Below are 19113 nucleotides of genomic sequence, written 5' to 3' on the forward strand. Positions count from 1 at the left end.
TTAAATATTAGAGGCTGAGAATCATTTTGAAACTGTAACTTTTTATATAACATTTTAATCTTCTATTATCTAATTTTCTTATTAACTCTTCTCCTTATATTTACATAGAGTAATTGAGTGCTACTTACATTTTCTATCAATTCACTGATTTCAGCTAATTAAAATGAAACTTATAATAGTATTCAGTTTTCTTGTACTAGCTATTAAAATGTTATAAAGAAATGTGGGATGCCTAGGTGGCTCAACAGTTGAGCGCATCTGCCATTGGCTCAAGGCATGATCCCAGGATCCTGGGACTGAGTCCCTCATCAGGCTCCCTACAGGGAGCCTGCTTCTCCCTCTGCCTGTGTTTCTGCCTCTCTCTCTGTGTGTCTCTCATGAATAAATAAATGAAATCTTAAAAAAAAAACAGGGGGGGTGATAAAGGAAATGTGCCCACATAATTAAAAATTGTCACTATATTTATATACACAAATTTCCCTACTAGCATATTTTTTTCTCCTCTCTATACATTTTGAGAAAAAAAGAATAATTTTTTCTTCTCAATAAATTCCACAACCTTCCAACCAGATGCTCTTCTAGGAGCAGAAGACGATTTCATAGTTGAAGTTCTTGCTTCTCTGGATTAGTTTCCTTTTTTCCCCTCCTATAAGTGCTGTCTGTGCACAGGACTCACACCTCTGCTGCTGGACACAATCAAGAATCAGAAGACCTGTAAAATGTTTGTCAAGAACACGCACCCTCCCCCCCCCCAGAGGTTCACATTTGGTTGCCCTTTTGCCCTTGGTTGCTCTGTTTTGTGTTTTGTTTGTTTTGTGTGTGTGTGTGTTTTATTGTTTTTGTTTGTTTGCTGTTTTTGTGTGTGTGTGTATTTTTTTATTGGAGTTCGATTTGCCAACATATAGCATAACACCCACTTTGCTGTTAATTCCTGCTTTTCTGTTAACAGTAGATGAATGCTGTATACATCTATGAAATTTTACTTGATTAGGGAATATTTTCTCATCTTTAAATAAATGTATGTTTGCATAATTTAAGAAGGTAGACATGTTTGTTTTATACAGTCCTCCTAATGTAAGATAGTGATATATTTGTCATATTAGAGGTAGATATTTCTAAGTAGGTACTCGTGTTTCCTATAGTTTTCAGAGTAAGTAGGAAATAATTTCTATGCTGTGTACTGCTTTGTTTTCACAGTGAAGAAGAACTGTTGTATCTGAGTTTCATTGAAGATGTAACAGATGAAATTTTGAAACTTGGCTTATTTTCAAACAGGTTAGATTTTTTTAATTATATAAAGGTGTTTGAACAGTACATTAAATACTCTATTCTTAAAAAAAATACTCTTTTCTTTTCATGTTAATCTCTAACATCAGGAAATGAAAAATTACATTGTTTTCCGAGGGGGGCATTTTTTTTTTTTTTAGATACTTGAGAGAGAGAGAGAGCATGCACAAACAGGGAGGAGCAGAGGAAGAAGGATAGGCAAACTCCACAGGGAGTGCAGAGCCCAATGCGGGGCTCAGTCTCACAATCCTGAGATTATGAGCTGAGCCAAAATCCAGAGTCAGGCACTTAACCAACTGAGACACCCAGGTGTCCCTTCAGGGGACATATTCTTATAATTGATAACAAATTGTAAGGAATGTTTAATTCATACCATATAAGGCAAGTTCACAGTTTGAGGGAATTTCAGAAGAGAATAGAGATTTTACTCATTTAAATACTGTTACTTCTCTTCTATGCAGAGAACAGATTGGTGGTTACCAGTTGTGGGGGAAAATGGGTAACGGTAGTCAAAAGGTAAAACTCCCAGTTATAAAATAAATAAGTCATGGGGGTAATGTACAGCCTGGCGGCTATAGTTAATAGTACTGTGTTGCATATCTGAAAGTTGTGAGAAAGTAGTTCTTTAAAGTGCTCATCACAAGAAAAAAAATTCTTTAACTGTGTGATGGATGCTAACTAGATTTATTTTGGTGATTATTTTACAGTCTAAACAAATACTGAATCATGTTGTATGCCTTGCATTGATATAATGTATGTCAGTTATACCTCAATTTAAAAAATTCATTACGGGGGACGCCTGGGTGGCTTAGCGGTTGAGCATCTGCCTTCAGCCCAGGGCGTGCTCCTGGAGTCCTGGGATCAAGTCCCATATCAGGCTCCCTGCCTGGAGCCTGCTTCTCTCTCTGCCTGTGTCTGCCTCTGTGTGTGTGTGTCTCTCATGAATAAATAAATGAAATCTTTAAAAAAAAAATTTATCGCGAGGTGCCTGGGTGGCACAGTCATTTGAGCATCTGACTCTTGGTTCCAGTTCAGGTTGTGATCTCTCAGGGTCATGGTATCAAGCGCCATGTCAGGCTCCCCACTTGGCATGGAGTCTACTTGAGAGTCTCTTTGCTCCTCCTGCTTGTACGCTCTCTGTCTCTCTCAAATCTTTAAAAAAAAAAAAAATCTATCACAAAAAAAAGTGATACTCATACTTGAAAGAGGTAAAATTGTCTTTATTTACAAACATTGTCATCCATGTAAAAAACCCAATCTACAAAAAAAAAAAAACAAATTATAACTACAAAACAAACATTATATCTTAGTTAATATAGACTAGTGAACTAAATTTTTTCTTATTAGTATAGAGTTTCAAATTTGCAAGATGAAAAAGTTCTGTTGATCTGTTTCACAACAATGTGAATATATTTAACACTACTGAACTATACACTTAAAAATGGTTAAATGGTAAATTTTATATTATGTGGGTTTTTATACCATCACAACAAAATATTAAGATTCCAACTGCAGGGGATCCCTGCATGGCTCAGTGGTTTAGCACCTGCCTTCACCCTAAGGTATGATCCTCGAGTCCCAAGATCGAGTCCCACATCAGGCTCCCTACATGGAGCCTGCTTCTCCCTCTGCCTGTGTCTCTGCCTCTCTCTCTCTCTCTCTCTCTCTCTCTCTGTCTCTCATGAATAAATAAATAAAATCTTAAAAAAAAAATCCAACTGTAAATCAAAAAAATAAAGCACAGGTTGGAAGCAAAAATAAAAACAAAAAACATTTGCACAGAACGTGTTTATTGTAGAAAAAAACTTAAAGTTTTCTATTAGATTTTAAGGCTGTGTATTGCAGCATTTGCTATTAAAGCCCCAAAAAATGGAACCAACCCATATATTGAATAGTAATGGTTTGGTGGTTGCATAAATTGTTGAGTATTTATAAGAGCAAGTTCTGTCCAGGGATTTAAAATGATATTTTAGAAGTGAATTTATTTATGCAGAAAAATGTTCAAAATAGGTGGTTGATGAGAGAAAACAAAATAGGTACCCAAATAGTATGTATTGTTTATAAAAGGTAGAATTCAGATTTCTTGGGCTTTTAAAAATTGCTAGCAGCTGGGTGGCTCACCTGGTTAAGTGTCCAACTCTTGGTTTCAGCTCAGGTCATGGATCTCACGCGTCCTGAAATTGAGTCCTGTATCGGGCTCCCCGCTCAGCAGGAAGTCTGCTGGAGATTCTCTCTCCCCCTCAACTTCTGCCCCTGCCCCCACTGTGTGCATGCTCTCTCACTCTCTCTCTCTAAAATAAATAATCTTAAAAAAAAATGCTAAGTAATGCAGAACTACTAAATCTAAGATTGGCATACTTCATTGATAAAAAATTGTTAACAAAGGGCTTGTTTTTCAACAAAGGCATTGCTAAAATTCGTGTAATAACAAGACAAGCATAGTGTAGTTGAAAAAATACTTTGGAGCCAGACATGTCTGGGTTAAATTTCCTTCGTGGCTTGTAACCTTAGAGGAGAGGAAATCATCATCTTAGATAATTTTCTCATCTTTAAAATGATCTTCATGATACCTTTCTCTCCCAGTATAGGTCATGATTAGAGGTATAATGATTGTCAAGCACAAATGTCTAGTGGTACCTATTTAGTGATAGTTTCTAGGTTATTGTGTGGATTTACCACCAGTGGAATTTTTTTCAATTATAATTCAGGAAGCATTGTAAAATAACTCTTTATAAGAGAATTTTCTTTAGGGTTTGGTTTGAAGGGTTTGTGTATGTGAAAGAGAAGAAGGGTGGGGGCTTTTGGTGTTTGCATATGTGTGTGAGAGAAAAAAAGAATACTTTTGGTGTGTGGAAGGGGTATTGTTGGATCTCATTTAAAATATTTTCACAGAAATGTAAGTGGTATGTTATCTTTCAGAAACAATGGCATCTGTTCAATATAACTTAAACAAAAACAAAAGCCATACTAGCTTCCAAATTGCAGAACTTGACAGAACAGGGAAGGATTAGTGTTTGGCTTTGGAAAGAAAAAGCAGAACCTAAAAAATATTTTCCAGCCTTTAGTAGTCTTGTTATTTATTGTATGGCTATTTTGTATTTAGTTGGTTTTCTGATTTTGAGACATTTAACATTTCTATTTATTATTTTTAGGTTTTTAGAACGACTGTTTGAGCGACATATAAAAGAAAATAAACATCATTTGGAGGAGGTTTGTCTTTCTTTAGACATTCATTAGAAAAATTCTAGTATGGAAAGAATCTTAAAGTTTTTCCATAGCCTCGAAGAATGCATTTTAAAAGCAAGGGCTATTTTTCCCTTGTACCTTTTGTGTGTAGGGGTGGGGTGGGGGGAGGGGAATGTGGGTGAAAGAAGCATTAATCCTGCTGAGTTGAGCAGCACTGCAGACAAAAGTAATTCAGTTTGTCTCATTTAATTAATGTAATTATTCTTAATCCTAGGGGAAAATGCGCCACCTGCTGCATATCCTGAAGGTGGACTTGGGCTGCACATCCAGAGAAAACTCAGTAAAGCTGGATGATCTTGATATGCTGGATTTACATGATTTTGAACAGGCTGAGAATTCAGAAGAAAATGAATTTAAAAATAAACACGACACCGCAATTCAACAGGAACGTCAAGAATACCAAAAAGCTTTGGATATGTTATTGTCTATACCAAAGGATGAGAATGAGAGACTCTCTTCACCAAATGAATTTTTCCTACCCGTCTATAAATCAAAGTATTCAGAAGGGGTCATAATTCAGCAAGTGAATGATGAAACAAATCTTGGACCTTCTTCCTGGGATGAAAAAAATCCAAGTGTCTCAGACAGCTTAACAGACCAAGAGACCTCTGTGAACGTCATTGAAGGGGACAGTGACAGTGAAAAGGTGGAGCCTTCGAATGAATTATGTTGTCTTAGCACAGAACTCTCCCCAGCTCTTCAGTTTCACAGTGTCCAGGGTGACAACAGTCATAACATGGAAACACCAACTCTTAAAATCATGGAAATGAGCATTGAGGACTGACCTTAGGATGTTTGATCTTCATCAATAAATATCCCAAATGGCCAGTAATTCAATATTCCTTTTCCTCTATTTTATTGTTTTATATATTAGGATTTCTGTATTTGCTTTCTATGCTCTCTAATAAATTAGCAGCTTAAAACTACACACATGTATTATTTATCCCACAATTTCTGTGGCTCAGGAGTCTAGGCACAACTTAAATGTGTCTGCTCTGGATCTCTCAAGGCCATAATCCAGGTGTTATTTGGGGCTATGGTCTCATCTGGAGGCTTGATTGGGACAAGAATCTGCTTCCAAACTCTCTTCAGGTTGTTGGAAAAATTCCTTTCCCTGTAGCTGTGACTCTAAGGGCTTCAATTTTTTGCTGGCCATTGGCCACTGGCTGCCCTCAGCTTCTAGAGGCTGCCCTCTCTTCCCTACCACTTGGCCCTCTCTGTAAGCAACCACAACGTGGCGGCTTGCTTCTTTAAGGCTAGTGAGATGAAGCCCCATATAATATAACGTGATCACGGGAATGACTCTCCATCACCTTTGCCACCTTCTTTCAGTTAGAAGCAAGTCACAGGTCCTGCCCACAATTAAGGAGCAGAGGTACCGTACAAGGGTACAAATACTAGAGAATCACTGGGGTCCCCCTAGGATCTGTTGGACACAGTTTCTAAAGTTGCTTTTCAGGGAGACATATTTTACCCAGACATAAGTGATTCTGTATGCAATGGGAAATGGTTTATGATCGGGCATGGATCTTGAAACATTAAGCCTTGTCTGTAGTATCTTTAACTTCTTTCTTGCTTTCCTGCAATATCTGAAGCTCCAAGGCGTTTCTAGTTATTAGTAAGCTAGGGCAGTATGTCAGCTCTCTGAGAAATTGTCCCTTCCTAATGAGGGCAAACATTCTGTCAAGGCAGTTTGATACCCTCCTCTTGCCCTTGTAGTCATGAGTGGAATCTTTACTATTAGGATATGTCTCAGAACACTCCATTCATACTTTTTCAACTGCTTACAATAATGTAATTGAATAATTGAGTCCCAGTTTCATGCCTAGGAACTATGAAGCAGAAAAAGATGAAACAAAATAATGATAATCCAGATGTTCTAGAAACATAGCACTGGCCCCCAAATATCCCAGTGATTTCTGGTAGTATATGGGTGACGGATCTATCTCAGTACTGGGAAGCTGACTGTCACCACTGTTTAGGATTCAGGCTCAGGAGCAACCTGCAAAGCACAATATGGTAGGCTGGGCACCCAAGCCACTTCTCCCCCGATGTCTTACACCCCAAGTCACCCCGCTGCAGCCCTTCCTCAGGCCCACCTACCCCTCAGCTCCAACCTGTGGAATTCTTCCCCTGAACTTTCTGAGCAACCCCTCCCGTCTCCATGTTACAATCCTCTTCAACCTCCTAAAATATCCTCCACCCTACACTTGGCTCCCAGCCTGGGTCTCCCCATCAGCCATCCTTCACCCGTCTCTTCTTGGGCTCCATCCTTCTCTTCAGTCATATCCTCACTCACCCACAAACCCCTCATTAGCCATACTGCTGCCTCAGACTCACTGCCCTGGCTCAGTTTCCTCTTTCCTGGAGCTGCCATCTTGCCTAAGGCATTCTCAGTACCTGGCCTCCTGCTGGTTCTCCAGCCCCAGAGCTGCTGCTGCCTGCCTGCTTTGCCATGTCTGGTATTCTCCAATCTCTAACTCTGGCCACAGCTTTTGGCATGTCTAGGACCATGACCCATCCTGATTTTTCTACCTTTTAAAAGTATTTTGTTGTTGCTGTCCTTTCAGGTTTCCTTTTAAAATTCAAGCTAAGAAAGATGTGTTGGAGAACATGAGAGACTCCTAACTCTGGGAAACGAACTAGGGGTGGGGGAAGGGGAGGTGAGGGGGGTGGTGAGTGGGTGACGGGCACTGAGGGGGGCACTTGATTGGATGAGCACTGGGTGTTATTCTATATGTTGGCAAATTGAACACCAATAAAAAAAAATGTGTTGGTTTAAAGAAATATCAAAAGTGGTTCTTAGAAAAAAAAAAAGTGGTTCTTAGTTATAGCAAAAGTACAAAGGTGGGGAGTGAGTGTGAAACAATGGCTTAGGGTTTTCCAGCAGCATCTTAGTTTCTCCCTCTCTTACCTCCTCCCTCAGGCCCCCCTGCACGCTGCTCCCCAGAGGTGTGATGAGTCAGCCTTCGAGACACACTGCCTGGCTTTGATCCTTGGGAGCTGTGTCCTTAAGCCGGGTTACCCCGCCTGTGTGGGCGGCCTCGGTCTGAGTGCAGGTAGTTTCCAGAGCCTTTGTCGCTGTAAGAACTAAATAGGTCACATGAGAATGAAATAGTCACAGCTGCTATGCTTCCAAAACAGGTCACATTACCCCTTCCCTCGAAAACAAAAATCTTGGGACACCTGGGTGGCTCAGCGGTTGAGCGTCTGCCTCTGGCTCTGGACCAGGATCGAGTCCCACGTCAGGCTCCCTGCACGGAGCCTGCTTCTCCCTCTGCCTGTGTCCCTGCCTTTCTCTGCCTCTTATGAATAAATAAAACCTTAAAAAACAACAACAAAGAAGACTCTTTAAAAAAAAAAACTTAAAAATCTCCTCTTGCTGACAAGATAAAGTTCAAGCCCCTTTACGTTTTTTATTAAGTCATATTCCCCTTCCCAGCTCACGCCTTGCCATCCTCCCCGAAGCCCCCTAAGTGTCTAGCACCTTGGATGACTCGTTCCGTAGACCCAGCAGAGGTCCTCTCTCTCTCTCTTTCTCGCTCTCCTTCCACACTCGCTACCCTCTCAGAATATCATTTCCCAGGGATCCCTGGGTGGCTCAGCAGTATAGCGTCTGCCTTTGACCCAGGGTGTGATCCTGGGGTCCTGGGATCGAGTTCCACATGGGGCTCCCTGCATGGAGCCTGCTTCTCCCTCTGCCTGTGTCTTTGCTTCTCTCTCATGAATAAATAAATAAAATATTAAAAAAAAAAAAGAAGGGATCCCTGGGTGGCGCAGTGGTTTGGCGCCTGCCTTTGGCCCAGATCCGGGATCGAGTCCCACGTCGGGCTCCCGGTGCATGGGGCCTGCTTCTCCCTCTGCCTGTGTCTCTGCCTCTCTCACTGTGTTCCTATCATAAATTAAATAAATAAATAAATAAATAAATAAATAAATAAATAAATAAATAAAGAATATCATGTCCCCTTGTGCTGCCTTTGAGGGCCTTTGCTGACGGCCCGATGGTAACACCATGAGACCTTGCCTGACTGCCCCAACGTCTGTCCCCCCTTGCTCGGAGAGCCAAGATCCCGCAGATCTGCAGTATGAATTATAACATGGTTATGTGTCTCATCCCTCTCTCGCCTAGACTATGGCTCCTTAAATGAAAGACTATTTCTCTTCGGCTCCCACGTCGTTGTCTGCCTGAGAATGCGTTTGTCCGTGGCAGGAGATGGTTTGAGAGGCAGAGGCTTAGCCACAGGTGAGGTTATGGGGAAAACACGATGCACATTTCCTCTTTACACTCAAAGTGCAAGCTCCCCATGGAAGAGAGAATGTAGCAAATTGCTAAATCACAAAATGTCCTCATTTGCTCACACTTTAGGTGGTATAAAATATAAATTAGGGGCAGCCTGGGTGGCTCAGCGGTTTAGCACTGCCTTCAGCCCAGGGCATGATCCTGGAGTCCCAGGATCGAGTCCCGCGTTGGGCTCCCTGCATGGAGCCTGCTTCTCCCTCTGCCTGTGTCTCTGCCTCTCTCTCTCTCTCTCCCTCTCTCTCTGTCATAAATAAAATCTTTAAAGTAAATAAATAAATAAAATAAAATATAAATTAACATCTTCCTGAGAAAACTTGCTTTAGAAACATTTTTTTTTTCCTCAGTGAAACCAGAAAAGATCAGAACAGCTTTTACGGGACAATATGACCATTTGCCAAGTGGATCAATTAGCTGTGAGGCTGCCAGTGATTTAATTTACCCTGGGCCCTGGTTTAGGGGTTGCAACTAGATGATACAAAGATTTTTAGTTTTACTATGCCAAAATTAGCCTTGGCCTAATTCCTAAGGGCTTTGGAAATTACCAATGAGATAATGAAGATCCAGAAGTAGCAGGTTACCCTTCATGTGCTGATACGGCTGTGGGAGACAATCTGCTGGTGACAGAGGTGCCACCTAATAAGTTGCTTTTCCCCGATCTTTTAAAAGCATCAGCTAGAGGCCTTGGGTGGCTCAGTCAGTTGGGCATCTGTCTTTGGCTCAGGTTCTGTTCCCAGGTCCTGGGATCTTGTCCCACATCTGGCTCCTTGCTCCATGGGGAGCCTGCTTCTGCCTCTGCCTCTGTTGCTCCTCCTGCTTTTGCGCTCTTTCTTTCTCAGATAAATAAATAAAATATTTTTATGGGACGCCTGGGTGGCTCAGCGGCTGAGTGCCTCCCTTCCACCCAGGGCATGATCCTGGAGTCCCCAGATCGAGTCCCACATCAGGCTCCCTGCATGGAGCCTGCTTCTCCCTCTGCCTGTGTCTTTGCCTCTCTGTGTGTGTCTCTCATGAATAAATAAATAAAATCCTTTAAAAATAATAAAATCTTTTTAAAAAATAAAAGCAGCAGATAGAGCTACTAATAACCTTGCCCCCCCAAACAAATCCATGTTTCATTTATAGGCCAAGAAGAAGAGAGCTGAATTGACACAAGAGAGGTTTTGCTCCAAAGCCAGCCTTTTGCCTCTTCCATCAAATGCAAGTTAGGAGATAAAAACACCTAGCATGGTTTCCGTACCTGCCTCATTCTTTCAAGATTTTTTTTTTAAGATTTTATTTATTTATTCATGAAAGACACACAGAGAGGGGCAGAGACACAGGCAGAAGGAGAAGCAGGCTCCTCGCAGGGAGCCCGACATGGGACTCGATCCCAGGACTCTGGGATCAGGTCCTGAGCCAAAGGCAGACGCTCAACCACCAAGCCACCCAGGCATCCCTGTTCTTTCAAGATCTTAAAATAGGTGAGCTGACCTTCATGTTTTTCCTGAGAGGAAGAATATACTGTTGCACTAGTTTTCTTCTGCTGCTGTAACAAGTTGCCACAGTCAGTGGCCTAAAGAAAGTTTTACAGGGATCCCTGGGTGGCACAGCGGTTTAGCCCCTGCCTTTGGCCCAGGGCGCGATCCTGGAGACCCGGGATCGAATCCCACGTCTGGCTGCCAGTGCATGGAGCCTGCTTCTCCCTCTGCCTGTGTCTCTGCCTCTCTCTCTCCCTGTGTGTGACTATCATAAATAAATAAAAATTAAAAAAAAAAAAAAGTTTTACTATCATACTGTTCTAGAAGCCAGAGTCCTAAAGTCAAAATCTGGGCAGGGCTGCCCTCTTGTTGGAGGCTCGGGGGGAGACCGTGGCCTTGCCTTCCCAGCTCCTAGAGGCCGCCCGTGTCCCTCCCCCTGGGGCCACCTCCTCCATCGTGGAGGCCAGCTGTGTGGCATCTTCAGCTCTGGCCCCCAGAGGCATCTGCTTCCGTCATCACGATCTCTCCACACTGACCCTCCTGCCTCCCTCTTGGAGCCTCATGGTCAACCTGGGCTCCCCCAGACGACCCCGCACACACTCCCCATCTCAAGAACCGTAATTGAACCGCAGCTGCCAAGTCCCTTTTGCCATGTAAGGTTCCGTTCACTGGTGACCGTGTAAGGGACCCACTGAATCTGTGTGGGACACGTGTGGCCCCTTCATTTCTCATGCTGGAATGGACGCCAGAATCACCTGGAGACCACGTCAAGGCCGCGTCCCGGGCCGCCTCTCCCTAGCTTCGGAGGCAGAATTTTCAGACCTGGGCTGACCCTCCAGAATTTTGAATTTCTAATAAGTTTCCAGGGCTGCTGTTACCGGTTTAGAAAAAAACAAACACTAAAAATGAGGTGGCTAGTGGACGACAAACAGGTCCACGCCAGGGCTGGTGGAGCTCCAGGAGGAGCTCCATCGGCCTGCTGGAAGTTGATACCGTGGGGAAGCACAACAGGTGTTTATTCTTCATGTGTCTCTAACTGTTAGATGCAAGACGTATCCTAACTCCTACATGACCCATTACTGTGGAGATGTGTGATGACAGACCGGCAACTACTAGAAGAAACTCTATAATTCAGTACATTATTTAATGAGATATGGGGTGGGGGGGGCAGCCCGGGTGGCCCAGGGGTTTAGCGCCACCTTCAGCCCAGGGCGTGATCCTGGAGACCCGGAATCGAGTCCCGCATCGGGCTCCCTGCATGGAGCCTGCTTCTCCCTCTGCCTGTGTCTCTGCCTTTCTCCCTCTGTGTGTCTCTCATGAATAAATAAATAAAATCTTAAAAAATAATAATAATAAGATACAGGGGGTGGGTGGGTGCCTGGGTGGTTCAGTCGGTTGAGGGTCCGACTCTTGATTTTGGCTCAGGTCACAATCTCTGGGTCCTGAGATCAAGTCACATATTGGGCTCTGTGCTCAGCCAGGGTCTGCTTTGAGATTCCCTCCCTCTCCCTCTGCCTCTCCTCCCCCCTCACACATGAGTTCACGTGTGCGCTCTCTCAAAAAAATATATAAATAAGCATTCAGTGGGGGGAATGGGACTAATTGCCTCCATGCAATAAGAGCTAGAGTGAAAAAACCAGAAGCAAAATAGCTTTAATTGTACTAATGTATTCACACGTGAATTCTATCTTCAACATTTAGTTTTATGGCAAAAAAAAAAAACCCAAAAACTAATACATTCATTTCACATATATTACATTCAAACTTTTTGCCCACTAAATGTATGCAATTTTACAAACCAGTGTTGGTTTAGAAGAATTAAGTTCCTCTGATTATACATTTTTACATCATTAATCTTCAGACAGCACTTCAAATTGCTTTTCAGACTAGAAGATAATCCTAGACAACTCTTGACACTAGCATGTCAGGAAGGTAGAATTCGCAGGGCATTGCCTGGGTTATAGGGCAACTTTCTAAGAAAATGTATTTCATAGAAATTCTCTCCAAATTTTGGCTTTATTAGGTCTGTTAAATCATATTAACTTTGGTTGCAATTTCACTTGGATTTGATATCTAGATGTTAATTTTTAAACTATGCTCTGCTAAATTCACTGTAGGTAGGGTTGGGATTGCTTCAGTCTTTAACTCAGAATTATATAACAAATTTCTGATTTATTACAGCATAATTCTTCATCTGAGCCAAACTGCATCTTTATACCTCAGAATGTTTCCTCCAGTTAAGCATAATGGAGTGAAACATTGAGGTGTTTTCATAGGAAAATATTTAACAGTTGCATGATAAAAAAAAAAATCTATTTTACATCATAATGTAAAAAATTACATAAGAATACAGTAAAAAAAGCAAAATATTCCAAAGGCCCAGTGCCACTCTTTTGAGTAAGATAAGCATTCAATCTTTCCAAAAGGCTTGCTATACTAACAAATATTTTAATTTTTTCCCATTCCTTTGGTGTGGCTTAGAAATTGAGGTGCAGAGACACAGGCAGAGGGAGAACCAGGCTCCATGCAGAGAGCCCGACGTGGGACTCTATCCCAGGGCCCCAGGATCACACCCTGGGCTGAAGGCGGCGCTAAGCCGCTGAGGCACCCAGGCTGCCCCCAAGCTGTTTGCTTTTAATATAGAATTGAGAAACTCTAATATGGGAGTTATTAACAGAGAAATTTATTAACAGAAAAGTTTGAAAAGCATTAAGAATCATCCCTACACAGTTATAGTAACTACCACTTCAATTTCTCTGTCCTTCCGTAAAAACAAACTGTGCAAATAAAACCCATTAGAGCTCTACGGGCCTAACATTCTTACAAATTCTGGTATCTTTTCCGTTTTGTTTTGTTTTGTTTTGTTTCCCTTCACCTTTTGTTTAACTTGCAAGGATAACTTGAGTTTTGTATTATTTTTAACCTTGTTTTATAAAAAAAATCTGTTCTGCAAATAAGTTGGTCACCTCTGGAGAAGATTTCATTTTTCAGGCTACTTGTTGGGCTGAACCACCAGTATTTGCACTGGTTTTATTCCAGTAAAACTACAAAACCATTAGATCCTTTGGGGATATTTAACTCTAAGATCAAATTACATTTAGAAAAATATCACTATAAAATAAGTAAAAAGATTTGTTTCATTCAGTGGTCCATTAACTGCAAGTGATTTCTAATTAACTTCTAGGGCCGTCTCCTAGCATTTGTGATAGCACATGACGTGGGACATTTGCATTCTTCTGAAAAATGAGTGCGCTTCATCCCTCATTCATTTATTCAGGTTTTCTCAGCTGATGAATGCGCAAGTTGCAGTGGAAAGCCCGTTGTCATTAATTCTGTACTAGTCTCATCAACCTACCCCCCATATTGAAGCCAGACTCACGCTCTGGTTAGCCCAGATAACCCGACCTTCTTTGGCAGTCATAGACTTGCTCCTACGAGTGAATATTGTGGATTTTTCCCCTACGAGTTTTTAGAGTGTGAATTTAAAATACACACATATGCTTAAAATGTCTAGTGTGCACATTTGACAACTTTAATATACAGTACTGATATTTTTACACAGCTTAAAAACAACCAGCTTAGTTAAAATAGATTACAGTGGCATTGTGTGCTGCTATGGTGTGGAGACACCATGGTATAGATTCCAAACCAAAGGATTTGAGAGATATTAAATCTTTTTATACGACACACCATGTCATATAATGGAAACTAAAGAATGATGATCAAAATATTTATACAGCTAGTAATTTTCAAAAATTAAGCCATACCGTTAATTCTGCACTTAGAAGTTCAAATATACCTATTCCTTTCTCGTCATCCACATGCACTTATTTATAATATAAAAGCATAATTTATGGGATCCCTGGGTGGCTCAGTGGTTTAGCACCTGCCTTCGGCCCAGGGTATGATTCTGGAGTCCCAGGATTGAGTCCCACATCAGGCTCCCTGCAGGGAGCCTGCTTCTCCCTCTGTGTCTCTGCCATTCTCTCTCTCTCTGTCTCTTGTGAATAAATAAAATCTTTTTTTTTTAAAGCATAATTTAAAATAAGTGGTTACTAACCTATCAACATATCGGACAAAGTCTAGATTTACTCTAGATTTTTGAAAACTAATTTCTCAGTTATATGGGGTAATTTAAACGTTTTTGGAAACATGATGTGCAGCAAACCCTATGTTACGTACACATGACCAATATGCTTTTCGTGCCAACAGTTGCCTTGGAAATGCGGCCTCCTCAGCGGGGCGCTGTGGACCTTGGCCTCCCTTCTTGTCCTAGCCTCTGCTTCCCATTTGATGGCACTGACAGTAAAGAAGGATATGTAAGGGGCAGCAGGAAAGGTAGGGGAGTGGGGTGCCAATTCACCCTCCTTCACCCATGCCTGCCCCCTGGGTGCTTTCACGGGTGGCACCCTGCTCACTTGGTCCCAAGTCCCGATCCCCTTACGTTTCAGTAACACAAGATGGGATTTGCATTTAGTGGATGGAGAACTCCATCTCAGCAAGGGCTGCTCAAGGCAAGCGAGTCTTGCTGAGGCTCTGTCCCCACCACCAGGCAGGCAATCCATTGTCCAGTCTCAGCACCAGGATGCTGCAGGACAAAAGCAGCTCTAGATTACTTGGTTCTAGTCCACCCTTTACCCTTGGAGGTCTTATAGCTTGAACAAGCTTTGGGAAGACAAACCAGGAAAGTTAACACCCACTTGGGATGCTGTTTGCAAGGGGAAACATGACTATTTTTCTCAGTAATTCCACGCACATACACCTGAACTTTTGGAGCATCATCTTTATTTGGGAAGCGACTGCTAACATAGAGAAAACGATGTCACTTGAACCCTCCAAGAACCCCTTTGTTGTCTAAAATCCTGTAGCCACTCATCCCCAACACATGCAGACTTGAAACAACTGGACTTTCTGATTTGTCCTTATTTTTCTATAATTGTAGATACTGGCGTGGATTCCTTATCTAGAGGAATTTGAAAAACTCGTGTTCTTTTGAGAAATGGTTTTTCCAGGCAAATTTCTACAGTACCTATTCCTCTATCTTTGGAATGTCCCTCTCTCTCTCTCTCTCTCCCTCCCCCCCGCCACCTCAATAAAGAGCCCCCCTCCAGGGGATCCCTGGGTGGCTCAGTGGTTTAGCTCCTGCTTTTGGCCCAGGGTGCGATCTTGGAGTCCCCGGATCGAGCCCCATGTCGGGCTCCCGGCAGCATGGAGCCTGCTTCTCCCTCCTTCTGTGTCTCTGCCTCTCTCTCTCTCTATGTCTATCATGAATAAATAAATCTTTAAAAAAAAAAAAAAAGCCCCCTCCAATTGATTTTTTTTTCTAATAAACTTTAAGCTGGAAAAAGATAGTTGTGGCTTGTTCTAGATGAAATCTTGATGGGAAACAAGTTCCCTAAATTTATATCCCAAAGAATTCCTTCAAAAAGTCCGGTTTGGGGGCACCTGACTGGCTCAGTCAGAGGAGCATGTGACTCTTGATCTCAGAAGTCATGAGTCCGAGCCCCATGTTGGGGGACAGAGATTGCTTAAAATGAATAAATAAATTAAAACTTTAAAAAAGGATTTAAAAAATGATTTACAATAAACAGTAACCTTTGTTTCCATTTGTTCACGAAAATCTCAAACCTGTTCTAAGGGGCAGCTGATGTCCAGCTGTATACTTTAAGACACGACATTTTATATTGTATCTATAATATATACCTTTATGTTTTCTTAATGTTATTAACATAATCAACCCACCTGAAGGAGCTATTTGCTTCTGCAAACAGAAGCTTCACAAAAAGTTGGTCCTACACCCTGACACCCTCCTCTGTGTTCCTGCCCAGACCTTGCTCTTTCTGGAAGCTTCTGGAAGCACAGGTCCATCCACCTTCTGTTTCAATTCTGCCAAAGGGTTTTAAAGGCTAAATACTGGAGTTTTCAGAATACTTCACAGTGGGTATTCCAGAGGAAAGTAGTTAATCATCACTGAAATTTACATTCCAAATGAACACTTTCTGTGCTTAAAACTCTCAGCTAGAATATTTCATCAAAAGACCCCACCAATGAGGAAGACTGATGCCAGAGATGCCAAAATCAACCCGCTGGAAAACACTGGTTTATAACCTACTTTTTGTGAAAATGTACATTAGGTCACTTTGCTCTGAAATTTAGAATCTCGAGGAACTAAAAGACACTGACATTGTGTAAGTTTGGCAGACGACGACATCCTCTGCTCAGATGTGGTAAACCGACGGAGCCTCAATGTTGTACAGTTTGCCCCTGAAAATCACATTACTTCGAAGTCCAGTAATGCCAATTTTTATTCAGAAATACTTTCATATCAGACTAACTGAAAAAAAGTTTAAATATTCAAAAGGGATAAGAAATTACATGAGTCTTAGAAGCTAGTCAAACATGCGACATTTTAAGAGTGACCTTTAAAACAGTGTAATTTAGCCCTCAGAAGTAATTTACTTATAATTATTACAACCGAACACAAATATACCATATATTACTCTTTAGGTCTTTGTTTTACATTACAGTATGTTCTTATCAATGGGACACTTGAAAATGTTTAAACCTGCAGAAAAGCATTTTTTAAAAAACATACCACAGGAGAAAAAGAAGCACTGACAACATTCCTGTCCTTTACATGATGTGTGGAGATGGGAAACACGACCATAAAACTCTTATTCCATTCTTCTGGGAGCCCTCTCTCAGTATTTGCACTTGGGTCTACTGTTGCTTACACAGGACGTCTTAAAACAATTTCAGGTTTAAAATGAACATTTTGTCCCTAAGTGAGCAATGTGCCCACTTCCACTATTCACTGTCATTAGTATCTTCTGAATTCTCCTCAGGGGGTTGGTTGCGGGGCACCCCGGAGATACGCAGACCCTGTAGGCATCAAGCCCTGCCTCACGGCTGAAACACACACTCAGTGGTTACCACAGTGAGTTAAACTGCTTTAGGAGCCAACGTGGGACTCAGAACCATCCCTAGGATATTGAAATTAGGGGAAGAGCCCTGGAAGCTCGGCGTTTCAGAGAAGCAGCCTCAAAAGGAAAAACAAGATGGCGCCTCAGTGTTACTGGACCGTTAGTCCCTCCGTGAGGGCCTCTTAGCAAGGCCTTCCTAGCGGCACCGAAGGCAACAACCACCCCCCCAACTCAGCTGGGTTCTGCCATTGGGATGTGACAGGGCTGGGGGGGCCAGGGGAGGAACCCAGAAGCTGACACTGACCTCGGGGTGAAGGTAGGGGCTTCGAGCACTAAAACTCCAGCATCTCTCGAAAAGCACAGCAATCTCTGGTGGCCTCACAAGTTGGGGCTGCAGTTTTGGGAAATGAGGTGAAACTATTACCAACTCTTCCCTTCTTTCAATCAGAAGAAAATAAAGCCTCTTTAAGGCTTCTTTTAACGAGAATATAAACCTGACTTAATTTAAAAAGGACAGTTTAGGTACAAGAACTCCAAGGAAAGAGTGAGTCGCAGACAGTGACGGTCCTTGAACCTCCGGGGGTGGGGGGGGGGAACCTACCAGGTGGGGGCTCAGCCACCACCCCAGCCTCTCGGAGTGTGGTTAATACTGTACTTCTGTCACAGGCATCGCACGCTGGCCCTCGCGCATTTCCGCTACACTTCCTCTTGCCCTGACATCCGACATACGCTTGCTTACTCCTCTCTTCCAGAGCACTTCTTCTGAACAAAATTCGCTGTTACTGTTTCATCTATCAAGCAATACATACATCAAAACTCAGATTTGTCTTTAACAACAAAGTGCTTAAAACCACCTATGCAATTGGTTTTCACTTCATTTTCAACCAATAAAATCAAACTCGCTTAGGTTTACAAATAATACTGAAAAAAGGAGTGAATCTGATTATTGTCTTACATTTTCGACAATGTGCCTTCGTTCCCAACTTTCTCTTACAGTAAATGATTTATTTCAGTACCTTAATGAGTTGAACTCTTGTTTGGAAAATATAGAAGGTACAAATATAGAGTATTTCAGGATAAAAAATTTTCTTAATATAAAAATGCCTTCTGTTTCAAAATAACACTTTTAGATTCTTGTAGTTTTAGGTTTGGTAGCTAAACTGTTAAGGTTTTATTTAAAAAATAACAAGAGATAGTAACGGTTTTAAATACAAACTTCTAGAGGAACCAATCACACCTGTGGACCATCCCCGCAGAAAAGTTCAGTTTCTCAACAAGAAAACCCCAAATACTTTAGTTATAAAATAAAATTCCATTAACAAAGATAGAAATCTATGCGCCTCACTGATTGCCAGAGTTGCCCGGCACAGCTTCAGTACCACAGAGAATTGTCTAGAAAACAACCTCCACAAAGTGTGCAAGTGCTGCAAGTCAGACAGATGGGAGTCGGGCCGGGCCCTAGGGACCAAGTCCTTCTCCTCAGCATCTTTCCCAGGCTCAGACGCCCGGCCTGGCCCCCTCCACACGCTGCCTTCAGGGCGCCGTCCTCCAGGCCCAGGCAGCGCGCTGCCTCTCGGGTATCGGTGAGGAAGAACGAGTTAGGCGAGCACTTGCTTTCAGCTGTAAACGCTTCACAAGATTGGGTCCCCATAACAAGCTGTGGGAGTTCAGATGAGCCTGGAGCTTTTCAGGAACTGAATGAGGACTCGGTACACGAATGTGTACTGGCAGAGGGTCTGCACCATCATCATCCTCTGTTGCCTCAGCATGTCAAGCACCCTTGGGATGTCCAGCACCTGGAGGGAGAGACAGCAATGAGGGGGGTGCTGACCCCCACGGAGAGGGGAGGGGTATGGGCAGTAATCTGGTCAAGAAATGGACACTTTCTCCCTCAGCGTCT

The 19113-nt window shown here is 42.3% G+C and overlaps 2 protein-coding genes across 12 annotated transcripts in view; one reads left to right on the forward strand and one right to left on the reverse strand.

Moving 5' to 3' along the window:
• SPATA7 (spermatogenesis associated 7) overlaps window positions 1-5459 on the forward strand; it is a 39977-nt gene extending 34518 nt beyond the window's left edge. For all 11 annotated transcript variants that reach the window (XM_026012513.2, XM_026012512.2, XM_026012514.2 and 8 more), the window contains 3 exons: window positions 1198-1275; window positions 4440-4497; window positions 4748-5459. In XM_026012513.2, the coding sequence (XP_025868298.1) occupies window positions 1198-1275; window positions 4440-4497; window positions 4748-5317 (706 nt within the window). In that variant the 3' untranslated portion in view covers window positions 5318-5459. The remainder of the gene's footprint in view (window positions 1-1197; window positions 1276-4439; window positions 4498-4747) is intronic.
• Window positions 5460-16577: 11118 nt separating this feature from the next.
• The window catches only part of PTPN21 (protein tyrosine phosphatase non-receptor type 21), a 79346-nt gene continuing 76810 nt past the window's right edge, over window positions 16578-19113 (reverse strand). The window contains exon 19 of the mRNA XM_072762198.1: window positions 16578-19009. Within this exon, the coding sequence (XP_072618299.1) occupies window positions 18881-19009 (129 nt within the window). The 3' untranslated portion in view covers window positions 16578-18880. The remainder of the gene's footprint in view (window positions 19010-19113) is intronic.

The sequence above is a fragment of the Vulpes vulpes genome, chromosome 6 (genome assembly GCF_048418805.1).
Source record: "Vulpes vulpes isolate BD-2025 chromosome 6, VulVul3, whole genome shotgun sequence".
NCBI lineage: Eukaryota > Metazoa > Chordata > Mammalia > Carnivora > Canidae > Vulpes > Vulpes vulpes.